This window comes from Trachinotus anak, unplaced genomic scaffold, assembly GCF_046630095.1.
Source record: "Trachinotus anak isolate AG129_WGS33_773 ecotype Australia unplaced genomic scaffold, CSIRO_AGI_Tana_v1 ptg000001l, whole genome shotgun sequence".
NCBI classification, from domain to species: domain Eukaryota; kingdom Metazoa; phylum Chordata; class Actinopteri; order Carangiformes; family Carangidae; genus Trachinotus; species Trachinotus anak.
The window spans coordinates 24,295,569-24,321,766 of NW_027273852.1; the positions used below are offsets into that span (position 1 = coordinate 24,295,569).

The window sequence follows — 26,198 nt, forward strand, 5'->3', positions numbered from 1 at the left end:
AGACAGCAGACTAGAGACCAGAGACCAGAGACCAGAGACCAGACCACAGACCGCAGACCACAGACCACAGACCACAGACCGCAGACCACAGACCACAGACCACAGACCGCAGACCAGAGACCAGAGACCAGAGAACAGAGAACAGAGACCAGACCACAGTAGACCTGCTGGGCAGTGGGCTGTGGCTGTTTCCACAGGTTTCAGTGACATGGTTAAAACAGCAGAACAGCATCATCAGAGAGTAAAAAGCACAGTGATGCTGATGCTTGTCCAAACACAGACCAGGACTGTATCTGATCAGTTAATCTAATGTTTATTTCCTGCACTATAACTCTATTAAAACCCTGATCACTGCTCTGTTCAGGTGATAAGAAGCAGAACAGGGAAACCAGGGGACAGTGTCTGAAAATGACCTCATTCAATAATCAGTTATCAAAATAGCTGCTGTTTAATTTCCTTTTGATCAGCTAAGTAGCTGATGGACCAGTGGTTTCAGCTGTGTGTGTTTTAATGTTAACTGTTAGAAATGTTCTATATCAGCACCAGATGAATGTACTGAGGCATTTCCCCAAAGCTTCATTTGAGGAACAAAAACATCTTTTTTCATTTTACAGTGTCAGATAGTGATTTAAAAAGTGTTTTAAAAGCAGCAGCCGAAACACAACTGTATCTAAATAAAACACAAATGTGTTTCAAATGAGTCAGTCTAGTTCAATTAAAACTTCAGATCAGACCACGCGTTGTATTTTCCATCATTATCAGGCCGGCCCTGAGGCTGGACGCCTGCTGATAGACATGTTTCTGTTGCTGCTGCTGATCACTGGTGAACAGGCTCCTCTGGACTGCGGAGCCCTGCAGCTCCATGTGTTTGCTCTTCCTTCCCCTGCGGAAGCTTCTCTTGTTGTCATGTGTGTTGCTCACCAGCGTGTGGCAGCAATTCACTCTAAGCTATGTCACTGTGGGATCATCTCTGCAGGATCAGTATTCATCAGCACAGTCCCTGGACCAGCAGCCACATGAAACTGCTGTTCTGACACCGTAAGTGCATCGGTGATCGGTGATCAAGTAAGGCCTGCAGTAATAAAACAGTTAAACCAGCCTTTCTGCAGGAGCAGTTTTACGTCTGACACTTTTAGGACATTCTGTTGTTAATACTCATACTCATACTGTGACGCTGATATTTAAATAACACTCAAAGCTGAGGACCCCCCCAAACTCCCCCACCCCACCCACAGGGCCTGTAGGTCTGAACAGGTCACCTGATCTGAACATCACTACTGCAGCAGAACCCCCTCCTCTTCATTCTTCTGACTGCTGTGTGCTGAGTTGGAAATGTACTGAACCATTTTCAGAAGAGACTCTGAGGCAAGTTCCACAAAACACCTTAAGTTTTTGACTTAAGTATGGCACTCGGTTTAATTTCGCCTTAGCTGAGGGAGTTGCACAGAACCTCTTAAAATGTAGTTATTAGTTAAGGCCTTAGCAGTAGCAGATGAGTTCATGTTCATTTATCACCATGAACTCCGTTATGTTGAGTTCAGACAGAGTCAGAGGTATCTTTAGTTTTCTCCTTACGGTATTTTGTGCATTGGTTTAACTGGCTGTAAGTGATTCCTTAAGTATAAGACTAAGATAAGGAGAAAACCTTAAATACTTTTTAATAAAAGGATAAAACTTAAGGTGTTTTGTGAGAGCAGCCCTGGACCTTCAGATGTGAACTGTGTGGTAGCAGCAGGCAGGATGAACGTGGTGTGTGTCCTGTCACAGTCACAGCTGCACAGTGGAAAACATCCAACTACTGGATGAAGCCAAATAACAAAGAGCTGCTAATGATTCAACTCATGAGTCTGTGACCATCTTATCTCCAGAGGAGTTTATTTCAAGTCCTAATTATTTTTATATCTTTGATTTAACACATTTTATATCAAATATATGAAAAATCCCAGAAAAAAGGTTGAATTATAGAATAGTCAAACACATGATCTGAGCTCCACAAACAGTGAAACACATGAACTGAGCATCATCATCCTCACACAGTTTAACGTCCACACAATAGCTGTTCAGTTTAGCATCACTGCTCTGATCATCAGTGTAATTTATGACGAGTCCACACTACGTCTGCTCCCGGCAGACACCCGCTTCCTGTCCTTCATCAGCTTCTCCTGGGCCATGGGCTCGATGATGGCACCCAGCTGGGTGACCACCCTGGGCTTGGTGATCTTTTTGACGGTTCGCTCCGTGTTCCAGGTGCGACCCATGGGAGAGCGGATGGTGCTCTCAAACTGGGCTTGGTTCTCAAAGGGGAAGGGCAGCGTGTTCACCTGGTGGAGGCTGATGGTGCTGTTCCTCTTCTCTGAGATGATGACGCTGGGCAGATGTTGATCCTTCCTGGCTGGAGGTGGGGCAGTCTTAATCCTGAACCTCCTCCGTTTGCTGCGGGGCGGCTTGAGGCCCGTCCCTCCCCACTCCCCCCACCCAGGCAGCGTCAGGTCCACCACCTTCGGCTTCCCTGCGTCTTCTTGCTTCCTCTTGTCCTTCAGGAAGTCTGAGATGACATCATCCCCGGCGAACGCCTCTTTGATGAGCCCCCTCTGGTCCAGCTTTTCATCTGCATCCTCTGTGTCCTCGACCGTCGGAGCGAGCGGGATGCGGAGGACTGTTGTCTCTTTGGTGAGAACCTGTTTCAGCTCAATCCCTCTCTTCCTCTTTTTGTTCTTGCCTGCGACTGGAGCTGCAGGTGGCAGGTTCTCTGTGGTGGGGGGGGGCGGCTGGGACTGAACAGGGTCCTCCTGACTGAGGAGGTCGACATCCTCCAAAGTCCTGATCCTCATCAGACCTTCTTCCAGCTGAGCTGAAGTGTCTGCTGCTGCCTCAGCGTGCTCCGCCTCAGCATCCCGACGGGCGTCTGCGAGTCCTCGGAGGAGGTTTGTGAACTCTGACAGCTCCTGCTCCTCTTTGTCTGAAGCCTCCAGATCCTCTGTCACAGCTTTACTCTCCTCCTCTTCATCATCATCATCATCATCCACACACAGTACAGGCTCTGTATCAGCCTCCTTAACCTGACGCTGTTTCCTCCTGCTGTCAAACTCTCTGAGGAGAGCTTCCTCCTCCGTTTCCTCCACCTCCTGCTCCTCCTCCTCAGCTGCTCCTAACCCCTCTGCTGTCAGATCCACAGTGTCACTTGTCTCTTTCTCTGTGGGATCTACAGAGAGCTTTCCTCTCATCCAGGGGTTTGAAGAATCCAGCTCTTGTTCTGCATCATTCACAAAATCAGGCATCAGCTCTTCACCACCTGCCTCCTCCTCCTCCTCTTCCTCATTATTCAGTGATGTGACCAGCTTCTGCGTCAGCTCTTTGTTCACCTCCAGCTGCTGCTGCATGGCTTTGCGAGCCCCCTCGTCATATTTGGCCATAATGGCCTTGGACTTGGCCCACTTGCCGCTGTTCTGGTGCTTCAGTGACATCCTCTCCTGCATCCTGGCCAGTTCCATCTTGTTCAGCTCCTCTAAGGCGGCGGCCGGGTCGCTCTTCACCATCTCATCAAACTGTTTCAGGAACTCTTTCCGCTTGGCCTTTTTCTGCACTTTGTGGTATTTCTTGCTCTTGATCTTCCTCTCTCTCCGGGCCTTGGCCTCATAGTAGGACTGCAGGGCTCGGGCTTTCTGCAGCTCTGCACGACGGATCTTGGCCTCCTCCAGGCTCATGGCCTTCAGGGAAGCCTCCTCAGCAGGGGTCAGGATGGGGTCATGGACAGGCTGCTTGTTGGCAGACAGAAGGGCAAAAATTTCCTGCTCAAGCGGGGTTTGTGCCTTCCAGCCGGTCACCACCCTCTCCATGGCTCTGGGACCAGAGGGTTCCTGGTTGAGGGGGAAGACCAGCTGCTCAGCCCTCTGGTTCTGTTTGATGACCCCTTTCCACCTGGACACCTCTGATGCTGCCTTCTGAAAGGCCACGTCCCTCTGGATCCTCTCACTCTCCTGCTTGCTGAGAGGACACTCCACGGTCCTACTGCTCTGCTGGAGGGTCTTCAGCTGCTTCCTGGTCTTGGCTGGAACAGCGGGGTTTTTGTCCATGCTCTGGATGAGGTCTGACAGGTCGACTTTGTCGCCCTCGCCCTCCGCGTTGACCGTAAACTCGGACATCTGGACGGCCGCCTCGGACCTCTCCCCCAGTTTTTTCTTCCTCTTACCCCCGAGAGCGCTGATGGCCTCCAGCAGCTTTTGGCGTTTTCGTTCATCTTTGCCTTCCTCTTCCTCCTCCTCACTCGTGATGTTTTCATCTGCCTCGTTTAAACCCTCCTCTCCGCCGTCGTCGTAGACCACGTCCGGCTCTGCCGCTGCGCCCTGCTCGGTCACCGCGGAGCGTTTTTTAACGCTCTTCTTTCTGCTCTTCTTAGAGACTTTAGCCATGTTGACGTAAACACCACCGGACTGGACTGGCCGGGACACACGTGTGACGTCAACGGAGCCGTTGTCGTAAAATAGTGGTCGCAATGTGAGCAGCAATGTCGCAAAACATCTTCTTCTTCTTCTTCTTCTTCTTCGGTTAGCAGACAGAACGCGCATTACCTCCACCAACTGGAACTAACCACACCTTAATAAATTCTAATAAAGAAACACACATAACTTGATCCACTTTAATGTCCTCTTCCACAGAACAACAACTGAACACCTCACTGCTTTATATCATATCACTCCGCCAATCTTACCCATCACTACTATACAGGCAAAGTGGATTACTTAGTTTCTAAATTAAGGAATATAGTGCAATACATATGTGCCTCACTCTGTACTGTAGTTACCGGTACTTCAATTATTCTTATTTTTTTTATAAATAAACATGAAAACAGTAATCTATATGTAAATCTATATATAAATAAATCTTATCTTACATCGTCTTCATGTCTGTTTAACTCAAGTATACCGTCCTGTTAATATGTTTCTTCTTGTGGATTCCTTTACATATTTTTCAGCTAAATCATTTTGTTTTCTGTGCTGGTTTCCTTACAAATGTCAAACCTGGTCCCATAATTTGAGTTCTGTAGTGTTTTCATTATCTGAATGAAAATATGCCTCCCATCTTCAACCCACTGTAAGGCGAACAAATCTGATAGCATCTCCCAGTATACAGTGATGATCTCTCACTCATGCCTTTACCAATTTTATTGTTGACATTTAGAACTGTGTATGAAATACCAGTTCACAGCTGAGTTCTTTGAAGCGTCTGTATGAATGTGAACATGGCTATAGTAGTTATTATCTGTATAGTGTGTAAGATAAACTTACTTCTTCCAGTGAAGCAGTCTGAAATGTACAGTGGGGTCAGGTAGCAAAATAAATTCGGCCCATACTTGGGCCACATGCTTGTTTTCTTCTGGCGCAAACACAGAAAAACTTCTGGCCATCAGTCAATGGTGGAGGATAACAGCCAGAATCTGCCCAGATGTGGTATACATGGTATACATGTTGGGCCAGATGTTTCATTTGTTGAGAGAGACTACCATTTATTTCAGATGTTTCTACTGTACTTCTGTTGCCCTCTGATCAATGGTCCAACCAATACTTTATGATTCTCCTCTCCTTTTCCCAACACCATTGTTTAGTGTATCCAACTGATCTTTATTATGTCCTTTTAAATTAACTCGGCTGTATTTCCCTAAATTTCAGCTGCATTTTTCCCATTTCAGCCTGTATTACAATTTGTATAAAAAAAGACAATTAAGAAAGAGAAATATGTTTTCAGAAGTGAATGGTAGGGAAACTATTAACCTGCAAGCAAGAGTCCTGCATTTAAAACTTTTCCTCAAGTAAATGCACAAAAGCATCAGTGTAAGCATCAATAATGTTGCAGCTAATTAAACTATTTTATGTAGGCAACTATATGTTGTATTAATAATCTCAAGATAAAGCTGTAAAATAAATATAGATTAAATAAAATACAATATTTTCCACTGGATTGTGGTGGAGTTACGTGAAGGAAAGTCCAAATACCTCCAAACTGTGACATTCCAGTCATGTGATGAATCTTCAAAAGCTTCATTTTGTAATTAAAATGTATGATTTATATCTCGGTTTACCTTTATTTCTTTATTTCAGGGAAATGTTGTGATCTTGTACATATTTTTTAAACTGGTGGTTCTCAAAGGTTTTCACATCAAGGACTAAAGGACTGTAAACTGACACAAATAGACCAAAGACCCCCATTTGATAAGACTTTTGCTAATTATAGAGAGTGTTTGAAACCTATAACCATAAGAGTCATACATCCTGTCATTGTGTTATTGAAGGACTGAATGATAGTGAAAATAAATTACTCCCATTTTTGCTGGGGACCTCCAGGAACCTCCTCGAGGACCCCGAGGGTCCCCAGACTCCACTTTGAGAACTACTATTTTAAACAGCACCTAAGATAAAACATCTGTGTGCAGGTTAAGTTCAACATCTGGAGTGAACAGAGAGCTGCAGCAGAGTGTCCTAAAACCTGGAGCACTCTTTTTTTCTCAGTCTTGATTGAACATTTTTTAAATACACAAACAATATACAAATGTGCTCGACATAGTTGTGGAGAGAGAGTCAAGAGTTAGAATTGCAATATAAATAAAAGCAAGGGGGGAAAAAATTGAAAAATAATTAAAAAGATACAATAAGAAAAAGAAAAAAGACAAATTGGGATAACGAGAGAAACTCATATAATAAGGTATCCAATTATTCCTCTGTAAACAGTTTGACAGATTTATCTATTTTAAGTGTTTATAAGTTCAAGAGTTCATTCACCTAAAACCCTGCAGCTCTCTACAACAGTCGCTAGCTGCAGGGTCATATGATGCGGTCATGTGACCTGTCATCAACAACTGTTCAGATCAACATGGCGACGGCTACGTCTGTTTTCCACAGAGTGAGAACTGGGTCGAAAATTGGCGCCCAGTACGACCAGGATGGAAACCTGATCCAGGTACAGGTCGTTTAGATCCGGTCTTAACAGAGCAGGGAGGATTTCACTGTAAAACAGTTTAAATATGTCAACAGTAATACGGTTAGCTAACGGTGGAAGCTAGCTGCTAACGGCGCGTTTAAACGTAATTTAACTGTTAGAAAGTCTCAGTTCACGAACAGATTAAAGAAAACAGTATGGAGGAGTGTCAGTGACGGTCTGACAGCAGACAGAAACATTCCCGCCTCCTGTTTCAGACACAGATTAAAGCTGGGGGAATTTAAAGAACTGCTCCTGCAGCTTTGTGGGGTTCAGAGCTTTGCCCCAGAGGTTTGCCCCAGAGGTTTGCCCCAGAGCATTCCAGACGTAGATGATGATGATGATGATGATGATGATGATGATGATGATATGTGTTTGGCTCCCAGGTGGAAACCAGAGAGGATGAAGAGCAGAGCGTTAAGCTGGCAGAGATCCTGGAGCTGCTGCTGGCAGCTGGGTATTTCAGAGCCAGGATCAAAGGACTGTCCCCATTTGATAAGGTACTGTGGATCGTCTCCTCGTCTCCTAAACCCTCACTCAGCTCGTCTCCTCCACCCTCACTCAGCCTGTCTCCTCCTCCTCTCCTGCTCAGGTGGTTGGAGGTATGACCTGGTGCATCACCACATGTAACTTTGACGTTGACGTGGATCTCCTCTTCCAAGAGAACTCGACCATCGGTCAGAAGATGTGAGTGGTTTTCCTGTCCCACCTGAAGCTCAGTGGTGGAGTCTGATGTCATCACTGGGAGACATGACACCACCTGAGATGATGACTCCAGTTGATGATCAGTATCTTGCCTCAGTTGTTTCCTAATGCTACAGTCCATCCGGCGTCCACCTGACAGTGTGATCATGTGAAGGCAGACACAGAGTTTATGTGACCAGTGTGACCTGCATTGACCCTGCAGCTGTCACAGCTGGTTCCAGTCTAGATGGAAGATCTAGTTTATATCCAGCTTTGTCGAGGTCACATGATCAGTTTTAGAGCAGCCCAGAGGTCAGAGGTGACAGAGATCATTTACCAGGATATTCTATATTTATCTGTTTGTTTAATCTGTTGAATGTTGTTTTTGCTACATAGCTAACATTAGCATTAGCATTAGCAGCTGTTTACTCACCAGTCTCACCAGCATCAAACTTCATTCTTTACTCTGCTCTGCTTTTACTGTACTCTACTCTTTACTGTCTTTACTCACCAACATTGGTGTCTGTCTCCAGAGGTGGAGACAGACACCAATGTTAACTCTTGTCTCTATCACGTCTGTTCTTCTACTGAGGTTAGAATGCTAACAGCTAGCCCCAGCCCATCTTGTCACTTACTTATAGCGACTCACTGTCGCCTCCAGTCTGTCCTGAAGACGTGTTATAACCTCTGGTCATATAAACACAAGGATGACTGAAGCTCTCGTCAGATGACCATCACCTGCTCCTGATAAGAAATCACATTCAGCTGCACAGAAAACTTACAAACGGTTCCTTTTACTGGATTTTATTTTGTCCACATCCCCAGTGTACTCTGTAAACTCTTTAGATTAACTGGTTGCTAAAGACATGTGACAAGCAGGGGGTGTTCTTACTTTTATTTTTACTCTTTATAATCTGTTAGACGTTTTAATTAGTAACCATACACAGGTACAGCAGTAATGAAATAATGGAAAGCAAAAACTTTGCAAATTTAACATAAATCCCTTGAAAGCTCCATTCACTGTTACTCCATAGTAATTTAATTTTCATCATTTTGGCCACTCTTTCAGTTGGTTTTGATAACAGTGAAATAACTTGATTTATTGCAGATAGTATTCTAACAGTGGTGGATGTTTTCTGCAGAGCCCTGACAGAGAAAATAGTTTCTGTTCTACCCAAGATGAAGTGTCCTCATCGTCTGGAGCCTCATCAAATCCAAGGGCTGGACTTTATCCACATTTTTCCAGTGATACAAGTAAGAGACCCACCCTCTGTCTATTGTAATACTTAGCACCAAATATATCCATTTAAATTCAAAACACTTGCAGTGATGAAGCCAGAGTAATGTACTTGTCTGTGGTTTGAATTCAAAGTGTTTTCCATCAGTGAAGTTGAACAAAGGCTCTTTTCTGTTTGTCTAGTATCAGTCTCTGATCTGTGACTTCCACCTTAACTTAGACTGACACCTCAGTGTCAGCTCATAGACCTGTTGCACTCCTGTGCTGTTTTGCACATGAACACAGGGCTCAGTGTTTGCAGAGGCCCTGTACCGAGTGTTGTTGTTCACACTTGTGTCTGATCAGCTGTGGTTTCTCCTGCCAGTGGCTAGTGAAGCGAGCCATAGAGACGAGGGAAGAGATGGGCGACTATGTGAGAGCTTACTCCATTTCTCAGTTCGTGAAGACCCACAGCCTCCCAGAGGTCAGAGCACCAGTGACATCCACATGAAGGACAACTCGGAGAGAATGAGATAAATCTGTTTGACCTAATCAATGCAGCTATTTAAAGTTCTCAGGATTGATTACAGCAGTGATTTGAACATTGAGAGTTTTTATAGTTTGGCTGATTTGTACCAAATAGTTTCTCTAAGATACCTGAAAATGTGAGTTGGTTGGAGTCATAAATTACTCTCAGGAAATGACCCAAAACACCTGATGAGGCAGGTACCAACACATGTTTAGAAATCCATATGATCATATGTATCATAGCCAGGAAAAGGAAAAACAATGAATTTTTAGGGACGACTAACAATTGAAATAGACAAGTTCAAATATGACATATGTGATTGTGAGTTATGATGAGAAAGTCAAAAACCAAAACAATGAAAGTCAAAGTGATAAAATATTCGGTGGAAATCATTAGATATTACATAGATACCAACTGAATATATTGACCTGAGTCAAAATAATGAGATACTACGACAAAATTCAAAATAACGCCAGTGTCAAAATTATGAAACAGTAAGAAAGTGAAATTAGTGACTGTTTCATATTTCACTCACCATGTTTACTTTTATCTTCATCAATCTTCACTTGTCATCACTCTATTCCAGTTTTTGTAGAGATGGCTCCACCAAGTTCATCTGAACTAAAAGAGTCAGAAATCACAGTACCATATCAATACACTGATTTAGCAGCTGCAGGAACTGTCCTCTGAAGAGGAGCTGGTGTTCACATGAAACCGTCTCTTCTAGGATCAAGAGTTTCTTCAGAGGAGAGACCAGGCTGTGAAGGCAGTTCTGGACGTACTGGTGAGTTGATAATCCACCAGGCATGGCCTCAGACAGTATTCAGAGCCCAGCCATGACTGAGGGGAGAGACGTCTGGACCGCCCTGCTTATCCTGCTGCCACTGACACCTGACACCAGATGAGCAGCAGACAATGGATGTATGGATGGAAAATTGAAAAAACTTCATAATAAAAGTGAAAATATGCTTTTATAAATGTTTGCAAATTTATTGAAAATCAATCATCTGATGTCAGGTGTCAGTGGCAGCAGGGCGGTCCAGGCCGATTGGATTCTGTATCTACCCAAACAACAATATAAAGATAACTGTTTACATGTTCAGCAACTACAATAACAAGCAGTTTCTGATGTGTTTCTTTAGTTTTATAGTGAATATAAATTATGTCTTGAATGAGGTCTTATGTCTGGAGACACTGGTGTTTTGCAGGACGTGTACAAACCGCAGAGGAAGTACAGGAGGCAGAGGGATGCAGGACAACTGCTGGACGAGGAGTCCAGGGTTCACTCCACTCTGCTGGAATATGGCAGGTAAGATTTTACATTGTGTGTGTGAGTGTGTGTGCGCTCTGTTACTTTTACTGTAGCCTGTCTCTTATCAAACTGATTAGAAGACATTACCATCATTTATTTGCATCTCCATTATCAACAATTTAAACTTTAAACTCTTCATCGTGGAACAAATACACTCCCAGTGTTTCTTCACATTGCACTTTAAAATTTCCCCCCAGCTTGATGCCAACATGAGCAGCTGCACAAGAGGTAAAGTCTGTTTTATGTGCACTGCAGTAATTATTATTACAAACCTGTACTTTATGCTAATGCAGACAGTCTGTGAGGACTTTGGAGGCTTCAGTAAGGATTGTCCAGAGTACCAGGGACAATGACTCTAGGAAAACACTAATCATTTTTTTTATGTCATCCAGCTTTTTAATTGTAAGCCTTTCCCTCTTTTCTCTGTGTATTATATGGGTAAATATCGATTTTAGACAGCTGCTCAGGAGAACAAGCTTTTCACTGTTTCATGAACCAAAACATTTGTCATAATTGATAATTAAAGTAAATGTTGGTTGCAGCGATAGAGAATCAGTAGTTTTGTCATTTGTGTGAATGAACTATCTAGTCTGCAAAGTATTTAAACACTCAGTGTATAACTTCTGCCACGAGGGGTCTCTCATTCAAAACAATGACAAAAGACATCATGAAGTAGCATGGGATCATGGGATTTGTTATCTTCACAACCATGACTTCAATCATTCATCCAGTTAAAATACATAGTTGAAAACGACCAAGGTGTATAAAGTTTATCTTAAACATGTGACTTCAAACTGGATAAAAAGTCGATTTTGAGCTTCTGGCAGAGAAAATAGGACTGACACATACAGACAGGGGATATGGAAGATTTCAGTTTGAAAATTCATGGAAACATTTGGGATAATGTAAGTACACAACTCAACACAATGTGCAACAAGGTCTAGTTGTTTTAGACATTTTAATGTGGAAAAGTTTCAGCTTATAAGTTTGACTGCCACACACAGACCCTCCACACTCCAAACTCTTTTTTTTCCTCACGGTTCGTTCTCTCTGCCCCTGCCATGGATGTATTATAAGAACTTATAATACATCCATGGTCCCTGCCCTGTTGTCCTTTTATCTGAACCCCAGTTGTGTGCTGTTGTAGTCTTTATCCACACATCATGTCTACTTTCTTACCTGTCTGACACTGTTTTCTCATCCATCCATCCATCCATCTCCACCTCTGTACTAGAGTGTCAGATTTCCTTCTGTAAGTACTGTACGTGTGAAGCCTTCTGATTCTGCAAGTTCCTGCTCACAGCACTTTGTTTTGTGGTTGAACATGTCAGTCAGAATGTGAACAGCTCTCACACAGAGTGGAAACCTCTTAGAGTGGTCACGGTGATCAACCACTGTGTGTGTGTGTGTGTGTGTGCGCACACCATTAAGCAGAGAAGCTGTCAGTGTCATTTCTTTATATTCATGTAATAAATATACAAACCTCAATGAGACACTAAATAAATCACCTGCCTGTGGTGATGAGTTTGACCTGGACTGTAAGAGGTTTCCACTGTGTTTACAGCATGATGGATGCAAACTGTGGCGCTGCTCCGATGTACTTCTGTATTTCTTTATTTGATCAGACATTCCTATCCTGAGATCTCTGCCATTTGATGTGCTGATGTTGTAATGTGGCATGGTATTTGGAGGCAGATGAAATGATTAGGCCTGCTTTACTCTCACATCTTTATGTCACAGCAGTTTGTTGCTTTTGGTTTTTCTCCAGGCGATATGGATTCAGCAAACAGTCCAAACAAGACAAGGTAGGTGTTCACAAAGAAAAGTTTTCAGAGTGACTCTGCAGACAGCATTTAATCAGTTATTATACAAGCCAGTCTGTACACTGAGAGTACAGAGAGCACACAGACCCTTCTCTCGTTCACGTTTCATCAGTCTACACTCAATATCCCATAATGTCCTAAAGTGAAAACTGAGTTTTAAACATTTTTGCAAATGTATTAAAATTAGAAAGTGAAACATCACGTTGACATAAGTATTCAGACACTTTACCATGACACGTGAAGTTTAGCTCAGGTTCCTCCATGTCTCTGGATTATCTGTGAGATGTTTCTGTGGTAGACTCAGCTGAGTGGACGTCACTGTACAGTAGAGTAAGATACACGGCTGTATGCTGTACCGCACTCAGACCAACACACTGACACTGTCAGCACCAATAGAAGAAGTTAGTTTTCAGTGAGTTTCTTCACTGCTCCGCTTCTTTAGCTTCCTCATCCTGTCTTCCCTCCTCCAGGTGGATGAGGGGAAGGCGTCGCAGGCCAGTGGCTCTCAGGTGGCTCCTCCTGGGATGGCTGAGGTGTCAGAGGAAGAGGACCTGCAGGCAGCAGAGGAGGTGAGCACTGTGTGCTGTGTGTAATAGATGGAGGGCAAAAACACACAAAAGCATTGGAATTTATTGTAAAATAAAATATTTATTGCAGCTAATTGTGTCTTGACTGTAAACTAAATGTGTATGTTTCTTTGTCTTAGATGCGGATCAAAACCCTGATGACCAGCATGGCTGCCATGGTGAATGAAGAGGTGGATGATCCTTTGTTTAGCACCACTCTGTTTTCTCTCAGGATTACTTTGTCCAATCAGTCATCAGGACTCTGAACTGTTAACTCAGTTTTTAGAGATAAGTTTATTTATTTGTCTGCACATGAGCTTCAGCAGCTGCTCCTCTTGTGTCCCTGCCCTCAAAATACAGTGGGACATAAACTGATGATCATAAAAGAAATACATTAAAAACAGTATCTTATGAAGACATAGTCGGAGGTAATATTAACATGAGTAAACTTTTCACTCACTCTTCATGGAACATTTCTGCCTGAGTGTCAGATAACATGAGACGTGTGCCTCTGCAGCAACTGCTTGTTAAAGTCTGGTAACTGAAGGTTCTGTCATTGCTTTGTCGTTGTGCAGGGGAAGCTGACGGCGAGTGCAGTGGGTCAGATCGTGGGGCTGCAGTCTGAGGAGATCAAACAGATCGCCTCTGAGTACGCTGAGAAGGTGAGTGTAACACAAAACCTACTGAGGGGCTGCTGTACCGCTACCTGGCTAAGTGACCGCACCTTCATGTAGCGTGACGGTTCAATAGTTCAGAGCCAAGGGCTGGGCAGTGTTATCCACAGACAGATCATCCTATCGTCACCCTGTTCATAAGTTTATACATGAATTAAACCAAGCCAAATATCATCTTTATTCTGTACAACAATTGTGTTCGTGCCAGGATCATTGTCAGTGCTGGTTATGTGAAAACTATAATCAGTTCCTCATTAAAAAAAAAACAAAACAATAACATGACTTTACTAATTACTCAGCAGCAAAAGTAAGGTGTTACATCTGGGGTTGTCACAAGAACCGATACTTCCGGTACCAATTCGATACCAACACGCAAAAAATACATCGATACCTTTTTTCTGGAACCGTCAGAACCGAATATTCAACTTTCCCGCGGAGAGCCGCGTCGATTCTTGGCGGAAGTGACGCGTGTGAGCAGCACAGAGCAGTCAGCGGCGCTGAAGAAGAAAACCTGAGATAACAACTTTTATATACAGTCTGTGGATAACAATGACAGGGGCTTCAGCAGGTGGGAGCGGAAACAACACGTTGGCTCCGTGACGAAACAGGTACGAAGAGTCACGAGTGGAAATGTTTTGCATCGGAGGCGGATGAATACGGAGCAATTCTAGACCCAAACAAGCCGACATGCAAACAGTGGCTGGTGTTAGAGGTTTTAGTTATGTGAGATCAGGCTCCACACCACTGTAGTTTAGTTATTTATCTGCATATTTATAAGAAGAAGAATGTTGTTTGTTTTATATACTTGAAGGCTCCATGCCACTGCTGTTCTTTTTTGAGTGTAAATAGCTGAATATTGTTGTTATTTATTACCATAAAGCACAGTATTGCTTGTTTTTATAGTGGTGTTAAATACTTGACAGTTTAAAGTAGTTTTCAATAAATTAGTGAATTTAAAAGTACATGGGTTGTGTTTTTTTTTTGGTTTTTTTTTTTTTTTAAGATATTTTTTGGGCATTTTTTGCCTTTATTGACAGGACAGCAGAGAGTGACAGGACAGGGGCAGAGAGAGGGGGAATGACCCGCAGGAAAGAGTCGGGCCGGCGCTCAGCTGCTAAGAGCATCTGCTCATGTGGTACGCGCCCTAACCACTCCGCCATCGGGCCCCCTGTTTTGTTTTTTTTTGTTTTGTTTGTTTTTAAATTGTGGTATCGAATTAGTATCGAGAATCGTGGAAAATCACAGGTATTGGTATCGACTACTGAAATTCTGGTATCGTGACAACCCTAGTTACATCAGAGGTGCCTTCAAACACCTCCACATGCACACGTCACTTCTTTGGATGTAACAGGTGTAGAAACAGAAAACAAGGTGCAGCAGTTTAACAGTCTGAAGGGATTTCCTGTCTGTGCTCAGTTACATACCTGTCCTGAGTCCTGACCTGAACTGACTGAGTACTTCAGTACACATTGAAACAACATTTAGAGAGCTTCAACAGGTTTAATAACAGGGAGAGCGTACATTCAAAGTGAACTGGTTTCTGCTCCTGACACTTGTAGAGGCCTTTTCAAAACACAGACAGCCTGTTCCGGCAGCCTGCACAGGCTCAGTACCTTGATGAAAACCTTCCTGTTGTTGCTTCTTTCCTGTCAGCATTTCTTTGTTGTAATATGTTGTATTTGCCATGTGTCTGTGCAGCAGTCGGAGCTAACCTCAGAGGAGCGTTCAGAGCGCTACGGCCCACTGCAGCAGCACCGCAGGGCTGTCGCCTCGCTCAGCAAGCAGATCCAGCAGAAGACTACACAACTGGAGGAGGTCAGCAGCTCGCTGTGGTCTGCTGCAGTCCACTCACACCAGGCTGGTCCCCCCTGGTCTGAGTCCAGCACTCTTACAGCCAGAGTCACTGTGAAAACACACAAAAACATTTGTTGATGGCAGAAACCAACATTCAGCAGATACACACATACACAACGTAACCCAGAGCATTAAACACATTAAAGGCTTGATAACATCACTGTAAAGTCGTCACCTTTATGGACCTAAAACCTCTGTTCAGATAAAGACATTACTGTGAGGTTTGGTGAGTCGTCATAAGCCTTTTCTCATTTTTGACATTTGATAGATCAGACAATCTGTCAACTGATGTCACCAATAAAGAGCATTAGCATTAGATGCAGCCCCAGCACACTGAGCTTTCTCTACCTGGTGAACTCTAGAAAGTAATATAGCTGTGTGAGAAATCCTGATTTCCACATTGGTCCCTGCTCCACCCCACCAGGATTTAAAGTGATGACAGAAACTCTTCATTTAACCAGGAAAACAAAGTTGACTATGACCTACAGCAGTGATTGGGGAAGGTGTCATATCTGTCAATGATAAGTATTTATATGTGTTTTGTCAGCTACAAGCCAAACATGCAGAGGTGAAGACCAGTTGTGAGGAGGCCAAGACTAAACTGATGGAGGTAAGACGAGGCTTAATGTCTTCACAATTCAATTCAATTCAATTCAATTCAATTTTATTTGTATAGCGCCAAATCATAATATACATTATCTCAAGGCACTTTACAGGGTAAGGTCAAGACCTTACCTTCAAGACAATCTGTCTAACAGCTGAGACAAAATAACACTGATTACATTATGATCAAGTATTATTTGACAACTGTGACAATAAAAGAAAATACATTAGTTTTTGTGAAGAAGTTGTTGAGAACAGGAATTTGTGTATCGTCCCAGGCTACAGAGCTCTCAGAGAAACTGCAGAACCAGCTGAGGTCTTTAGAGGAGATGGAGGAACAGGCTGACACTGGGTGAGTCTCTCATTTCATCCTCATGACACAATGAGTCTTCTCTACTGATCCAACTGTTGGATACAGGTCAGAAGGTCAACAATAAACCTGTTATTAAAACCAATCATTAGAAGAACAACGCAGAAATGTATGAATCTATTAGATACATGTATTTTTATCACATCTAACCCCTCAGATCTGTGTGAAGCTGCAACAAAGACAGAATCAACACAGACAGTATCAATAAAGACAGTATCAATACACAGGATAAATAAAAGCACTAGTAACTCTGTAGCTTTTTTAACATGTGACATGTGCAGTTTAGCAGCAGTAAGACCTTCACTGGCCTCCAGTGGCTTCTCAGGTCTGAACCACTGGTCTGTCCCTGTGCCCACACATAAAGTGTAGTGCACTGTGTCCATGTCTGGAAAATACCAGTGTGCAGTGAACATAACACAGCGTTTCAGAGCCTAGTACCACAGTCTACTGGTACCAGCCGCTGACATTAACACACTGGTTGTGTATCTGACAATAATCAACACACATTGTGACGTGTTCACAGGTACAGAATGAATACCACAGATGGTGGTAACTTAATATGAAGCATCTTTTCTTCTAAATGAGACTGATTACAATAACATCATCTGGAGTGGCTTTAGACAGTGCTCACACCCCTTAACTGTTTAATTTACATTTTCACCTCTATGCTCATTAATCCATAATCCACAATGACAGACTAAAGCTTTGACTGGAAAAAAATCCCAATGACTTTTTGTGGAGGGAGCCAGGGTAATGGCAGCTTCAGGGTTGGCCTACAAAGATATGTCATCCCTGTAGCCCAGTAAAGTATACTGTTTCTCTCTGTGTGAGGAAGGAAGATGGAGTTGGTAATTTTTCTGAATGTTTGAAGTCATATAATCTAAATTTGTGAAAACAGTCGGGGCAGAGGGAAAGAGTTCTGCCATGAGCAAGCACAAGTTCACTGCTGCCCCTGAAGACTGGAAACGTGACCTCTGACCCTTTTCTCCTGGTGGGAGAGATTGTCTCATAGTTTTTTTCTTGTGTGGAACAGTTTGTTGGAGAAGCTGAGGGCTCTGGTGACAATGAATGAGAACCTGAAGCAGCAGGAGCAGGAGTTCCGCACACACTGCAGAGTGAGTACATCAGCACACACACACACACACACACACACACACACACACACACACACACACACACACACACACACACACACACACACACATGTGATTCTAGGTCCTGTTGGACCCTGCTTCATGTGTGTGTATGAGTAGAGAGTTTTTAAGTCCTGTGACAGTAAGTTGGTGTTAATGTGTGGATGCTGTGTTCAGGAGGAGATGAGCCGCCTGCAGCAGAGCATCGAGGAGCTGAAGATGGCGTCAGGACAGGACACAGAGGAGGAGAAGGTTCACACACACATTAACAGCTAACACAGATGTTTTATTGTCTGAATGACAATAAAACTGAAACTGAGGCTGTCTAATGCAGAATAAAACACACTCATCATGACTCTTATCAAAGATTGAGTAGCCCTTCATCCCTGAGAAAAAAACAACAGTCACATCAGTTTGTTTTAAATGCACTGCTCTCACTCCTCCTCCTCCCGCTCCTCCTCCTCCACCCCCTCCTTTTTTCTTTTCCCAGGAGAGGAACCAGCTGATAGACAAACAGTACGACACAGACAGAGAGAAACTACAGAAGATCCGTCTGCTCATGGTAACTACTTCTTACAGCACAAGATTAGAAGTGATCTCAGAGAGGTGCTGAGGTCACAGCAGCAGATAACACAGCACAGATAAGACCGACACACACTGAATATGATACAACAAAGAAACAGTTCGAGCACTGAGAGTGTTAATGTGCAGATCATCAGCTAATTAAACTGAGCTCATTAATAACATGAGTCTGAGTTTATACCTGACAGTTTTATGTCTCAGCCAGGATGTAGACCAATATGACACACTAAAACTTTTTTAGTGTTGAGAGTATCAAAGTACATTTACTGCAGCACCGTATCAAGGTACTTGAACTGTACTGGAGTACTTCTTATTTAACTTTGTATGTCACGTCTTCAATCTGATGATAGAGTCCAGTTTTCTCTCTGGTTCAGCTCTACGTGTGATGTGGCTCTGTATCTGTCTTTGTCTTCTATTTGACAGCTGTTGTTACTGAGAACAGTTTCTATACAACACATATGATCAGAAAGAATATGATACAGTATTGAAGATTCATCTACACAACTGTTAATAGCATGGACCATGATTAAAATTCATCAGCAATAATAATGTGAAATAAAATATAGATAATAACATAACAGCATTGAGCATAATGAGTAACTTTGCTGTTGGTACTTGATTACATTTTACTGATAATATTTATAAAGCAGCACTAATCAATCATCAATCAAATGACTGACTGACTGATGACTGACGACAGACTGATGACTGACTGTTGACCTACCGACAGACTAATGACTGACTGACTGATTACTGACAAATGACTGACTGATGTCTGATGATTGATGGGCTGATGACTGACTGTTGACTGGCTGATGACTGACTGACTGATGACTGACTGACAACTGACTGATGACTGACAACTGACCGGCTGATGACTGACTGACCGACTGACCATAGCTCCACCATTGGTCAGCTGAATGTCACATGACTGAGTTAGAGTTTCTCTTAGGATGTGTTTACAGTCTGTTCAGTGTTGACAACTTGGACCCCTTTTAAAAAAAGCATCAAGTGCCAAATCTAGAGACTGCTGATTAACATGTTGTCTTAATGGGCCACGTTTCAGTCTCTGTTTCAAACTTGTTCCGTTGTCATGACAACAGAAACAAAAACATTTCAATGAGAACAGATTTATTGTGAATTCAGCTAAATTTAAAATACTGTATATGTGAGCACTGATCAGCCATAACATTATGACAACCAGCCTAAGATTGAGTGGTTCGCCCTTTTGCTGTCAAAACAGTCCTGACCCTTTGAGACCTCTGAAGGTCTGCTGTGGTTCTGGCATCAAGCTGTCAGCAGCAGGTTGTTTAAGTCCTGTAAGTTGTGAGGTGGGGCCTCCGTGGATCAGACTTGTTTTTCCAGGGTTTTTCCCACAGATGCTCGATTGGATTGAGATCTGGAGAATTAGGAAGCCAAGTCAACACCTCAAACTCGTTGTTGTGTTCCTCAAACCATTCTTTCACCAGGTTTCCTTTCTTGGACCACTTTTGGTAGATCCTGACCACTACAGTCCAGGAACATCCCACAAGAGCTGCAGTTTTGGAGATGCTCTCTGACCCAGTCGTCTAGCCATCACAGTTTGGCCCTTGTCAAAGTCACTCAAATCCTTACATTTGCCCATTTTTTCTGCTTCCAACACATCAACTTCAAGGACAAAATGTTAACTTGCCCGTCAATATATCCCACCCATTGCCAGGTGCCACTGTAACGAGCTAATCAGTGTTATTCACTTCATCTGTTGGTGGTCAGAATGTTATGGCTGATCGGTGTATATCCACAGCTTGTGTCACTTTGACTCTGCAGTCTGATTATTAAATCCCAGATCTTAAATTTAATTAATCAGATCCTGTGGTGTCCATGTTTTCTGTAGATCCAACAGTATGATCAGTCGGGTAATTAAACAGGTGCCTGACCAACATAATTTCCAGGTTAAAATTCATACAGAGGATAGTTTCTGGAGAGGTGGCTGTATATTTGGACTTGAAAACATTTCTGAGACGAAGTGGAAACCTGCTCTTCAGTTACCAGGGTGTAGCTTTCTTCTTTCTTGTGTAATTTGTGAAGAACACTAAGAACTGTGTTTTAAAAATATCGCACACGTTAATATTATAGTACCTGAGAAAGAATAGAAGCTCAAGAGTCAGAACAAGTCAGTCAAGACTTCTTTGCTGTAGTTTTTAAGACTTTGGGTTTTAACAGAAATATCAACACGTTCACCATCAATTTATGTCAAAGGTGTGTTTACAGCTTGTTGTGCTGCCCCCAGATATACAAAATAATCAACTAATACAGGTGTAAGTAACATTTTGAGAGCAGGACTCTCCCTTAGAGTTGTTTTAATGTCCATGACACATTCACAAGACACATGACACAAGAGCCTGAGGGTAAGTCTTCAGATGTCTTAATTTTATTTCAACCAACAGAAACACTTTACATCAGAAAAGCTGCAAATCCTCACATTATTCAGAATTTACAAAATTAGGCGTTCCTTAGTAGGCATATCAAAAAAGACTCTTTGACAGGCAGTGCTCACTGCTAAAGAAATCTGATCACCTCCTCCACCACTGGTTAGACTTAAAAAAATATGAATCATTTACATTTACTACTTTACACTGTTTCAGTAGGCAACCTCTGACCTCTGGAGAAACCTCCAAGCTACTGATACAATATTGATTTAAGAAGAATGTCCAGTATTTCAAAAAACCAGTTCACTGGATAAGCTCAGGTTCTGGACTCCAGGAAATCCAGCAGCACACATTACTTCATCTGTCATTTAATGAAATAACCCTCAGAGCTCCTCTTTATGGTCCAGATGTAAGGATGAGAAGTCTCAGTGACCCTCCTCCTCCAGCTGATCACTCCGGACTTTCCTTCTCTCTGTTCAGGCCCGGAGGAACCGTGAGATCGCCATCCTTCAGAGGAAGATTGATGAGGTCCCGAGCCGGGCCGAGTTGACCCAGTACCAGAAGAGATTCATTGAACTGTACAGCCAAGGTATGTCCTGCTCTGTATCCGGTTTAACCAGAGTCTGTGCTAGAAGAACACTTAATGAGTGTGTTTACATGTGCATTAGTGTCCTGATTTGAGCCTTGTCCAGTGTTTGATTGTATTCGTTTGGATTGTAAACCCTGATTATTCATATCCCTGATGGTGTGCCTGAAGGTTTGTCTTGATGTCTCACCATCTCAGCAGTCCTGTGTCATTTACACACCACAGTATCCTGGTTTCTATCAGAGTACTCAAGGTAGTACATCCAGGTTTCTGAAACCAGTAAAAGTTGTTCACATGCACAAAACATAACCTGGATACTAGTGAGCATGTAAACACACTCATGTCTCCAAAAAAACCAGGGACAAAGACGATCTGTTCATTCTTGTGTCTTCTCGTTCAGTTTCTGCCACACACAAAGAGACCAAGCAGTTCTTCACTCTGTATAACACATTAGACGACAAGAAGGTTTACCTGGAGAAGGAGGTACGTGAACGCAGACGGAAGCTGTTGAACGAGGCTTTAAATTTGTCTGATTATAGCAACTGTGTACAGTTTGAATATTGATATAGCTGATAGACAGAGAAAGTCACCACAGCACAGTACATTCAGCACAGACAGTTCACAGTTCAGTTTATTCAGTATATTCAGTACAGACAGTATATCCAGTACAGACAGTATATCCAGTACAGACAGTATATTCAGCACAGACAGTATATTCAGCACAGACAGTATATTCAGTACAGACAGTAGAGACAGTATATTCAGCACAGACAGTACAGACAGCACAGAGAGTACAGACAGTATATTCAGCACAAACACCACAGACAGTATATTGAGTATAGTCAGTACAGTCAGTACATTCAGTATATTCAGTACAGACAATACAGTTTATTGTAAATGTTCAAGAGAACATGTGCTGTCACCTCTGTAGGTGAATCTGCTGAACTCCATTCACGACAACTTCCAACAGTAAGTATACACCTGCTGCCTGTTTTTATGTTTGTGATGTGAAACACTGAGGTTTATGATGTGATAGTACAATAGAGACTACAGGTGTGTTCTCACCTGCCTGGTCTGTCAGTGATTGGCTGTACTTTTGTCCAGGGCCATGTCATCTGTAGCAGCCAAGGAGCAGTTCCTCAGACAGATGGAGCAAATAGTGGAGGGAATCAAACAGAGCCGCATCAAGGTACCATTCTCTGTGGTCATGATCAAACTGTACGCACTGTGTTACTTGCTGAGATCTGGACACATGGTGACAGTGCTCAGATGACGAGAAAGGTGTCACAGCTTAATGAAGCAGAGTCCTCCAGAGGCTGGGTCCTAACAGTCGCTCCACCTTAACAACACCTGTGTGACGCCTGCTCTCTGCCTGTTTACTTTTCCAGATGGAGAAGAAGAAACAGGAGAACAAAATGAGGAGAGATCAGCTGAACGATGAATACCTGGAGCTGCTCGACAAGAGGAGACTCTACTTCAAAACTGTCAAGGACTTTAAAGAGGTGAAGTATCAGCTTCGTTAGTTATGGATGAAGTTACCTCACAACTGAGAGGTGTCACTGGCTACGATAACAAGCAGCTTAAAGTCAGAATGTTTGAAAATGGCAATAACACACTGTTATAGTAGAAGAATACAACCAATGAGTTAACATAGTTTAGGAGTATTTTATATATGAATTTTATATTATGAACTGATTGGTACAAAGTTCCCTCATTGTTGGGAGAGACAAAATATTAAAAACACCTCACATCATAACACAAAAACACAAACTACAGCCTTTAAAAGCTAACTAAACACACATCAACAAAAACTGAAGGATTTATTCCAGGTTGCTGTATTAGACTGCACTGGTTTTAGTCAGGTGTAGCTAATAAGCTGGACAGTAAGCATATGTCAACTGTTTGAAGACAGTTATTCCTAGTTTGTAGTATCAGTATGAAACGACTCCATAACTGTGTGATGAATGTGACAGACTCGTGCTACAGAAACACGCATCTCTTAAAATGACCAAAAAGTTCCAGAAGAAAACACAAAGTTTGTTGTTACTTGTAGTTTAAGTCTGACCAAAAGCCTGACCCATGGTCAGATGTTGTTCTAACACAAACTTGAAACATGAACAAACACTGGAGCCTTGCAGATGGTACTGAGTGGGACGTTTACGGCTGTTAGTGCTCTCTGGAGGACAAAGTGTGAAATGGAGACACAAACACACGTGTGTTATTTCTGTCCTGCAGCTTCTTGTCCCCAGTCAGCTGCAGTACACACCAACACTGATATGTCTGTGACAGGTTAAAGTCGGCCAATATCAGACAGGTCGATATGACGCATATCAGGACATAACGGATCAAAGACATGTGATCAGTGTCATCATCGTTTTGGTTCACTGATTACAGTGAAATGTATCATAATCGAATCATTTTAAAAATAAACATGAATCTGTGTACCTCACTGACCGACGATGATGATGATGATGATGATGATGATGATGAATCGTTTGTCTTCCAGGAGTGTCGGAAGAATGAAATGCTGCTGTCCAAGCTGAGAGCTAAAGGAGCCTCTTAGCCCTGACCCTGCTTCTGCTGCTTCTGCTGAACAGCTGACTGATGTAACATCTCATCTGTATGAACCAATGATCACTGATGAACTGTGTTTTAACATTCCTCACTTGCGTCATCGCTCTTCTTCATGACTGATCTGGTCTAAACCAGCAGCAGAGTCCTGGACATGATATTAACACGATGCCATGAACATGAACAGGAGCCAAATGCAGCTGACTGAAAGACAAACACACCTTTACCTGATCGGTCACATAGTGTTTAATAATTTAACAATGTCTCACTGTACAACCTCGGATTTAGTCAACCAACATTTCCACCTTAAAGCTGTAGTAGAAACACACCATTGTCTTTTATGTAGATGATAGAATGAGCTGCAGGTCTCATCCCCATCAAAGTGCCTTAACATGTGGTGTGTTTACCCATGACAGATGGTTATTAACTTGACAGGCTGGTGTGTGCAGGCTGCCGCTCTCTCTCTGTAAACGTATTTTGTCATGTGCCCCTGAAGGTTGAGCTCACTTCATGTCTTATATTTGTCTCTGTCTCCAATGGCCATTTACATCCAGCACAAAGAGAATAAAGACACTGTCTCTGAGCAGTTGAATGTCTCTGTGTTATCAGTGAGGATGTGTCCTGTGCTGATTTAAGACAGTGTCCTATCAGAAGCTGTTGTCAACAGTCACATGATGACTCTGAAGGAAACATCCTGTGTATCACCACAGCATACAGATCTCCTGCTGCAGATCATCAAGCTAAAAGAGACATCTGCTCCACACACTACCCACAATTCCCACCAGGCATGGGAAGTCCTGGATAATAACTAGAGACTGTATCTCAGGATTCGTTTCACAAATATGTTGAGTGAGATGGTCATTAACAGAGGGAACATCCAAGCCTGGTGTAGAGCTTGTCTGGTCTACAGAGGAGTTCCACTCTACATCACCAGCTGTTCCCGCCCTTACTGTTGCATCGCAAAGTGCAGCTCCTGTTGCCTAGCAACTTTTACAACGTAATTTTTTTCCACAGTAACTTGAGGTTTTAAGGTCCTTGGTTTTAACAGTTGTACTGTTACAGTTTAACAGAGCTGAAACATAACACTGACATTAGCAATGAATCCTGGGATATATTGGTCCCCAGGAAAGGACAGACACATTTGAAGGAGTCTTTGTTAGTGGGACAGTTGATCATTTGTCAGACGCAGTCTCTGAAGTAGGAGACCTGAACTGAGACACAGCTGCTGTCACTGATCTTAAAGAGGCACAATCGATGCAGCTTACTTCTCAAAACCTGGCGACCACATTACCCACAGTGCAATTTGACTGCTGACAGTTGGGTTGGAGATACTGTGTCCTGCTCATACCAGCTGATGTAGCCTGCAGGTGTGGTCAGGTCACGTCTTCCAGATGTTTTAATAATGTGTTCAGACTGATGGAGTCCTGCTCAGATCCTTATCCTTCACCCAGCTATCTCTGCAGAGGACTCTGGAGCTCCTCCCTGACCCAGGTCCTTCTTACCTGGTCCTTCTTTTTGTCTGGACTCCAGCTCTAGAAGAGTCCTGGTTCCAGTTCTTCTCACTGTTCTCCTGGGGACACTCAGAACTCTTAGTCATGATCTCAGAGGTCTACAGAGAGTCCACTGGGCTTCATGGTCTCTGTCCAGACCTGCAGGTGTACTGTGGGACCTGATACACAGATGTGCGTCCAAACAGCTCAGTTCACCACAGGTGGACTCAGTCAGAGGATGAACCTAACCTTGGAGCTACAGCAAAGAGTCAAGAGATTTCACTTGATATTAATACATTCACAAACATGTTTTCACTTTGTTGTGATGGATTTTTGAGAGGAGTAACATAATAAAGGGAAGGGGTCTGAAGACTTTGTGTAGTCCTCCTCCATATGAAATACATGATGTGTAAAATGAGAGGAGTTCACCTTCAACAGATCCAGCTGTGCTGATGTCATGAAGATGATCACATTTACACTTTAACTAAAATTCTTAAAACAAGACACATCTTAATCTTCATCTAAATGAGAAAGTCAAACTCACTTCAATCAGGTTTTTCTGCTACCGCCTCACACTCAGAGCTCTCTACTGTGTCATTTTACCCTGTAGCTGTGCTGTGTCCACACCTCCACACCTGTGGACCTCACCTGGCTCCAGACCTCTGATCCACATTTGTTTTGTTCTTGAACATTTCGTCTTCTTCACAGCATCATCATGTGACCTGCAGGGTTACCCACAGCTCTCCAGTCTGAACATGCACAGAGCTCCAGCTCCATGAAGTCATGGTTGTAAAACTTGGCTGGTCTGTACTGAGTCCTGACCTGGAC

General features: G+C 43.0%; 2 protein-coding genes and 1 long non-coding RNA gene across 4 annotated transcripts; 1 reads left to right on the forward strand and 2 right to left on the reverse strand.

Moving 5' to 3' along the window:
- Nucleotides 1-1,852: 1,852 nt before the first annotated feature.
- LOC139625244 (U3 small nucleolar RNA-associated protein 14 homolog A) lies at nt 1,853-4,538 on the reverse strand. Its single transcript, XM_071485068.1, has one exon. It carries the CDS (start codon nt 4,407-4,409, stop codon nt 2,097-2,099), a length of 2,313 nt encoding a protein of 770 aa, XP_071341169.1. The 5' UTR covers nt 4,410-4,538; the 3' UTR covers nt 1,853-2,096.
- A 2,255-nt stretch (nt 4,539-6,793) lies between these two features.
- Nucleotides 6,794-24,466, forward strand: ccdc93 (coiled-coil domain containing 93). Of its 2 annotated transcripts, XM_071485081.1 has the most exons (24): nt 6,794-6,951; nt 7,356-7,469; nt 7,562-7,656; nt 8,796-8,907; nt 9,255-9,353; nt 10,126-10,182; nt 10,607-10,707; nt 11,945-11,962; nt 12,479-12,515; nt 13,004-13,102; nt 13,240-13,290; nt 13,675-13,761; nt 15,472-15,588; nt 16,175-16,237; nt 16,509-16,582; nt 17,634-17,715; nt 17,911-17,985; nt 18,224-18,295; nt 21,204-21,312; nt 21,710-21,792; nt 22,241-22,278; nt 22,414-22,498; nt 22,698-22,811; nt 23,816-24,007. In XM_071485081.1, exons 1-24 carry the CDS (start codon nt 6,820-6,822, stop codon nt 23,870-23,872), a joined length of 1,971 nt encoding a protein of 656 aa, XP_071341182.1. In that variant the 5' UTR covers nt 6,794-6,819; the 3' UTR covers nt 23,873-24,007. The 2 variants fall into 2 exon arrangements, with proteins under 2 accessions (XP_071341182.1, XP_071341191.1); XM_071485090.1 differs by lacking the exon at nt 11,945-11,962 and having other exon boundaries at nt 23,816-24,466.
- LOC139625263 (uncharacterized) lies at nt 13,585-14,301 on the reverse strand. Its single transcript, XR_011691868.1, has 3 exons — nt 14,165-14,301; nt 13,824-13,904; nt 13,585-13,720 (listed from the first exon to the last, which is right to left on the reverse strand). It is a non-coding gene; the product is annotated as an uncharacterized lncRNA (long non-coding RNA).
- Nucleotides 24,467-26,198: the final 1,732 nt, after the last annotated feature.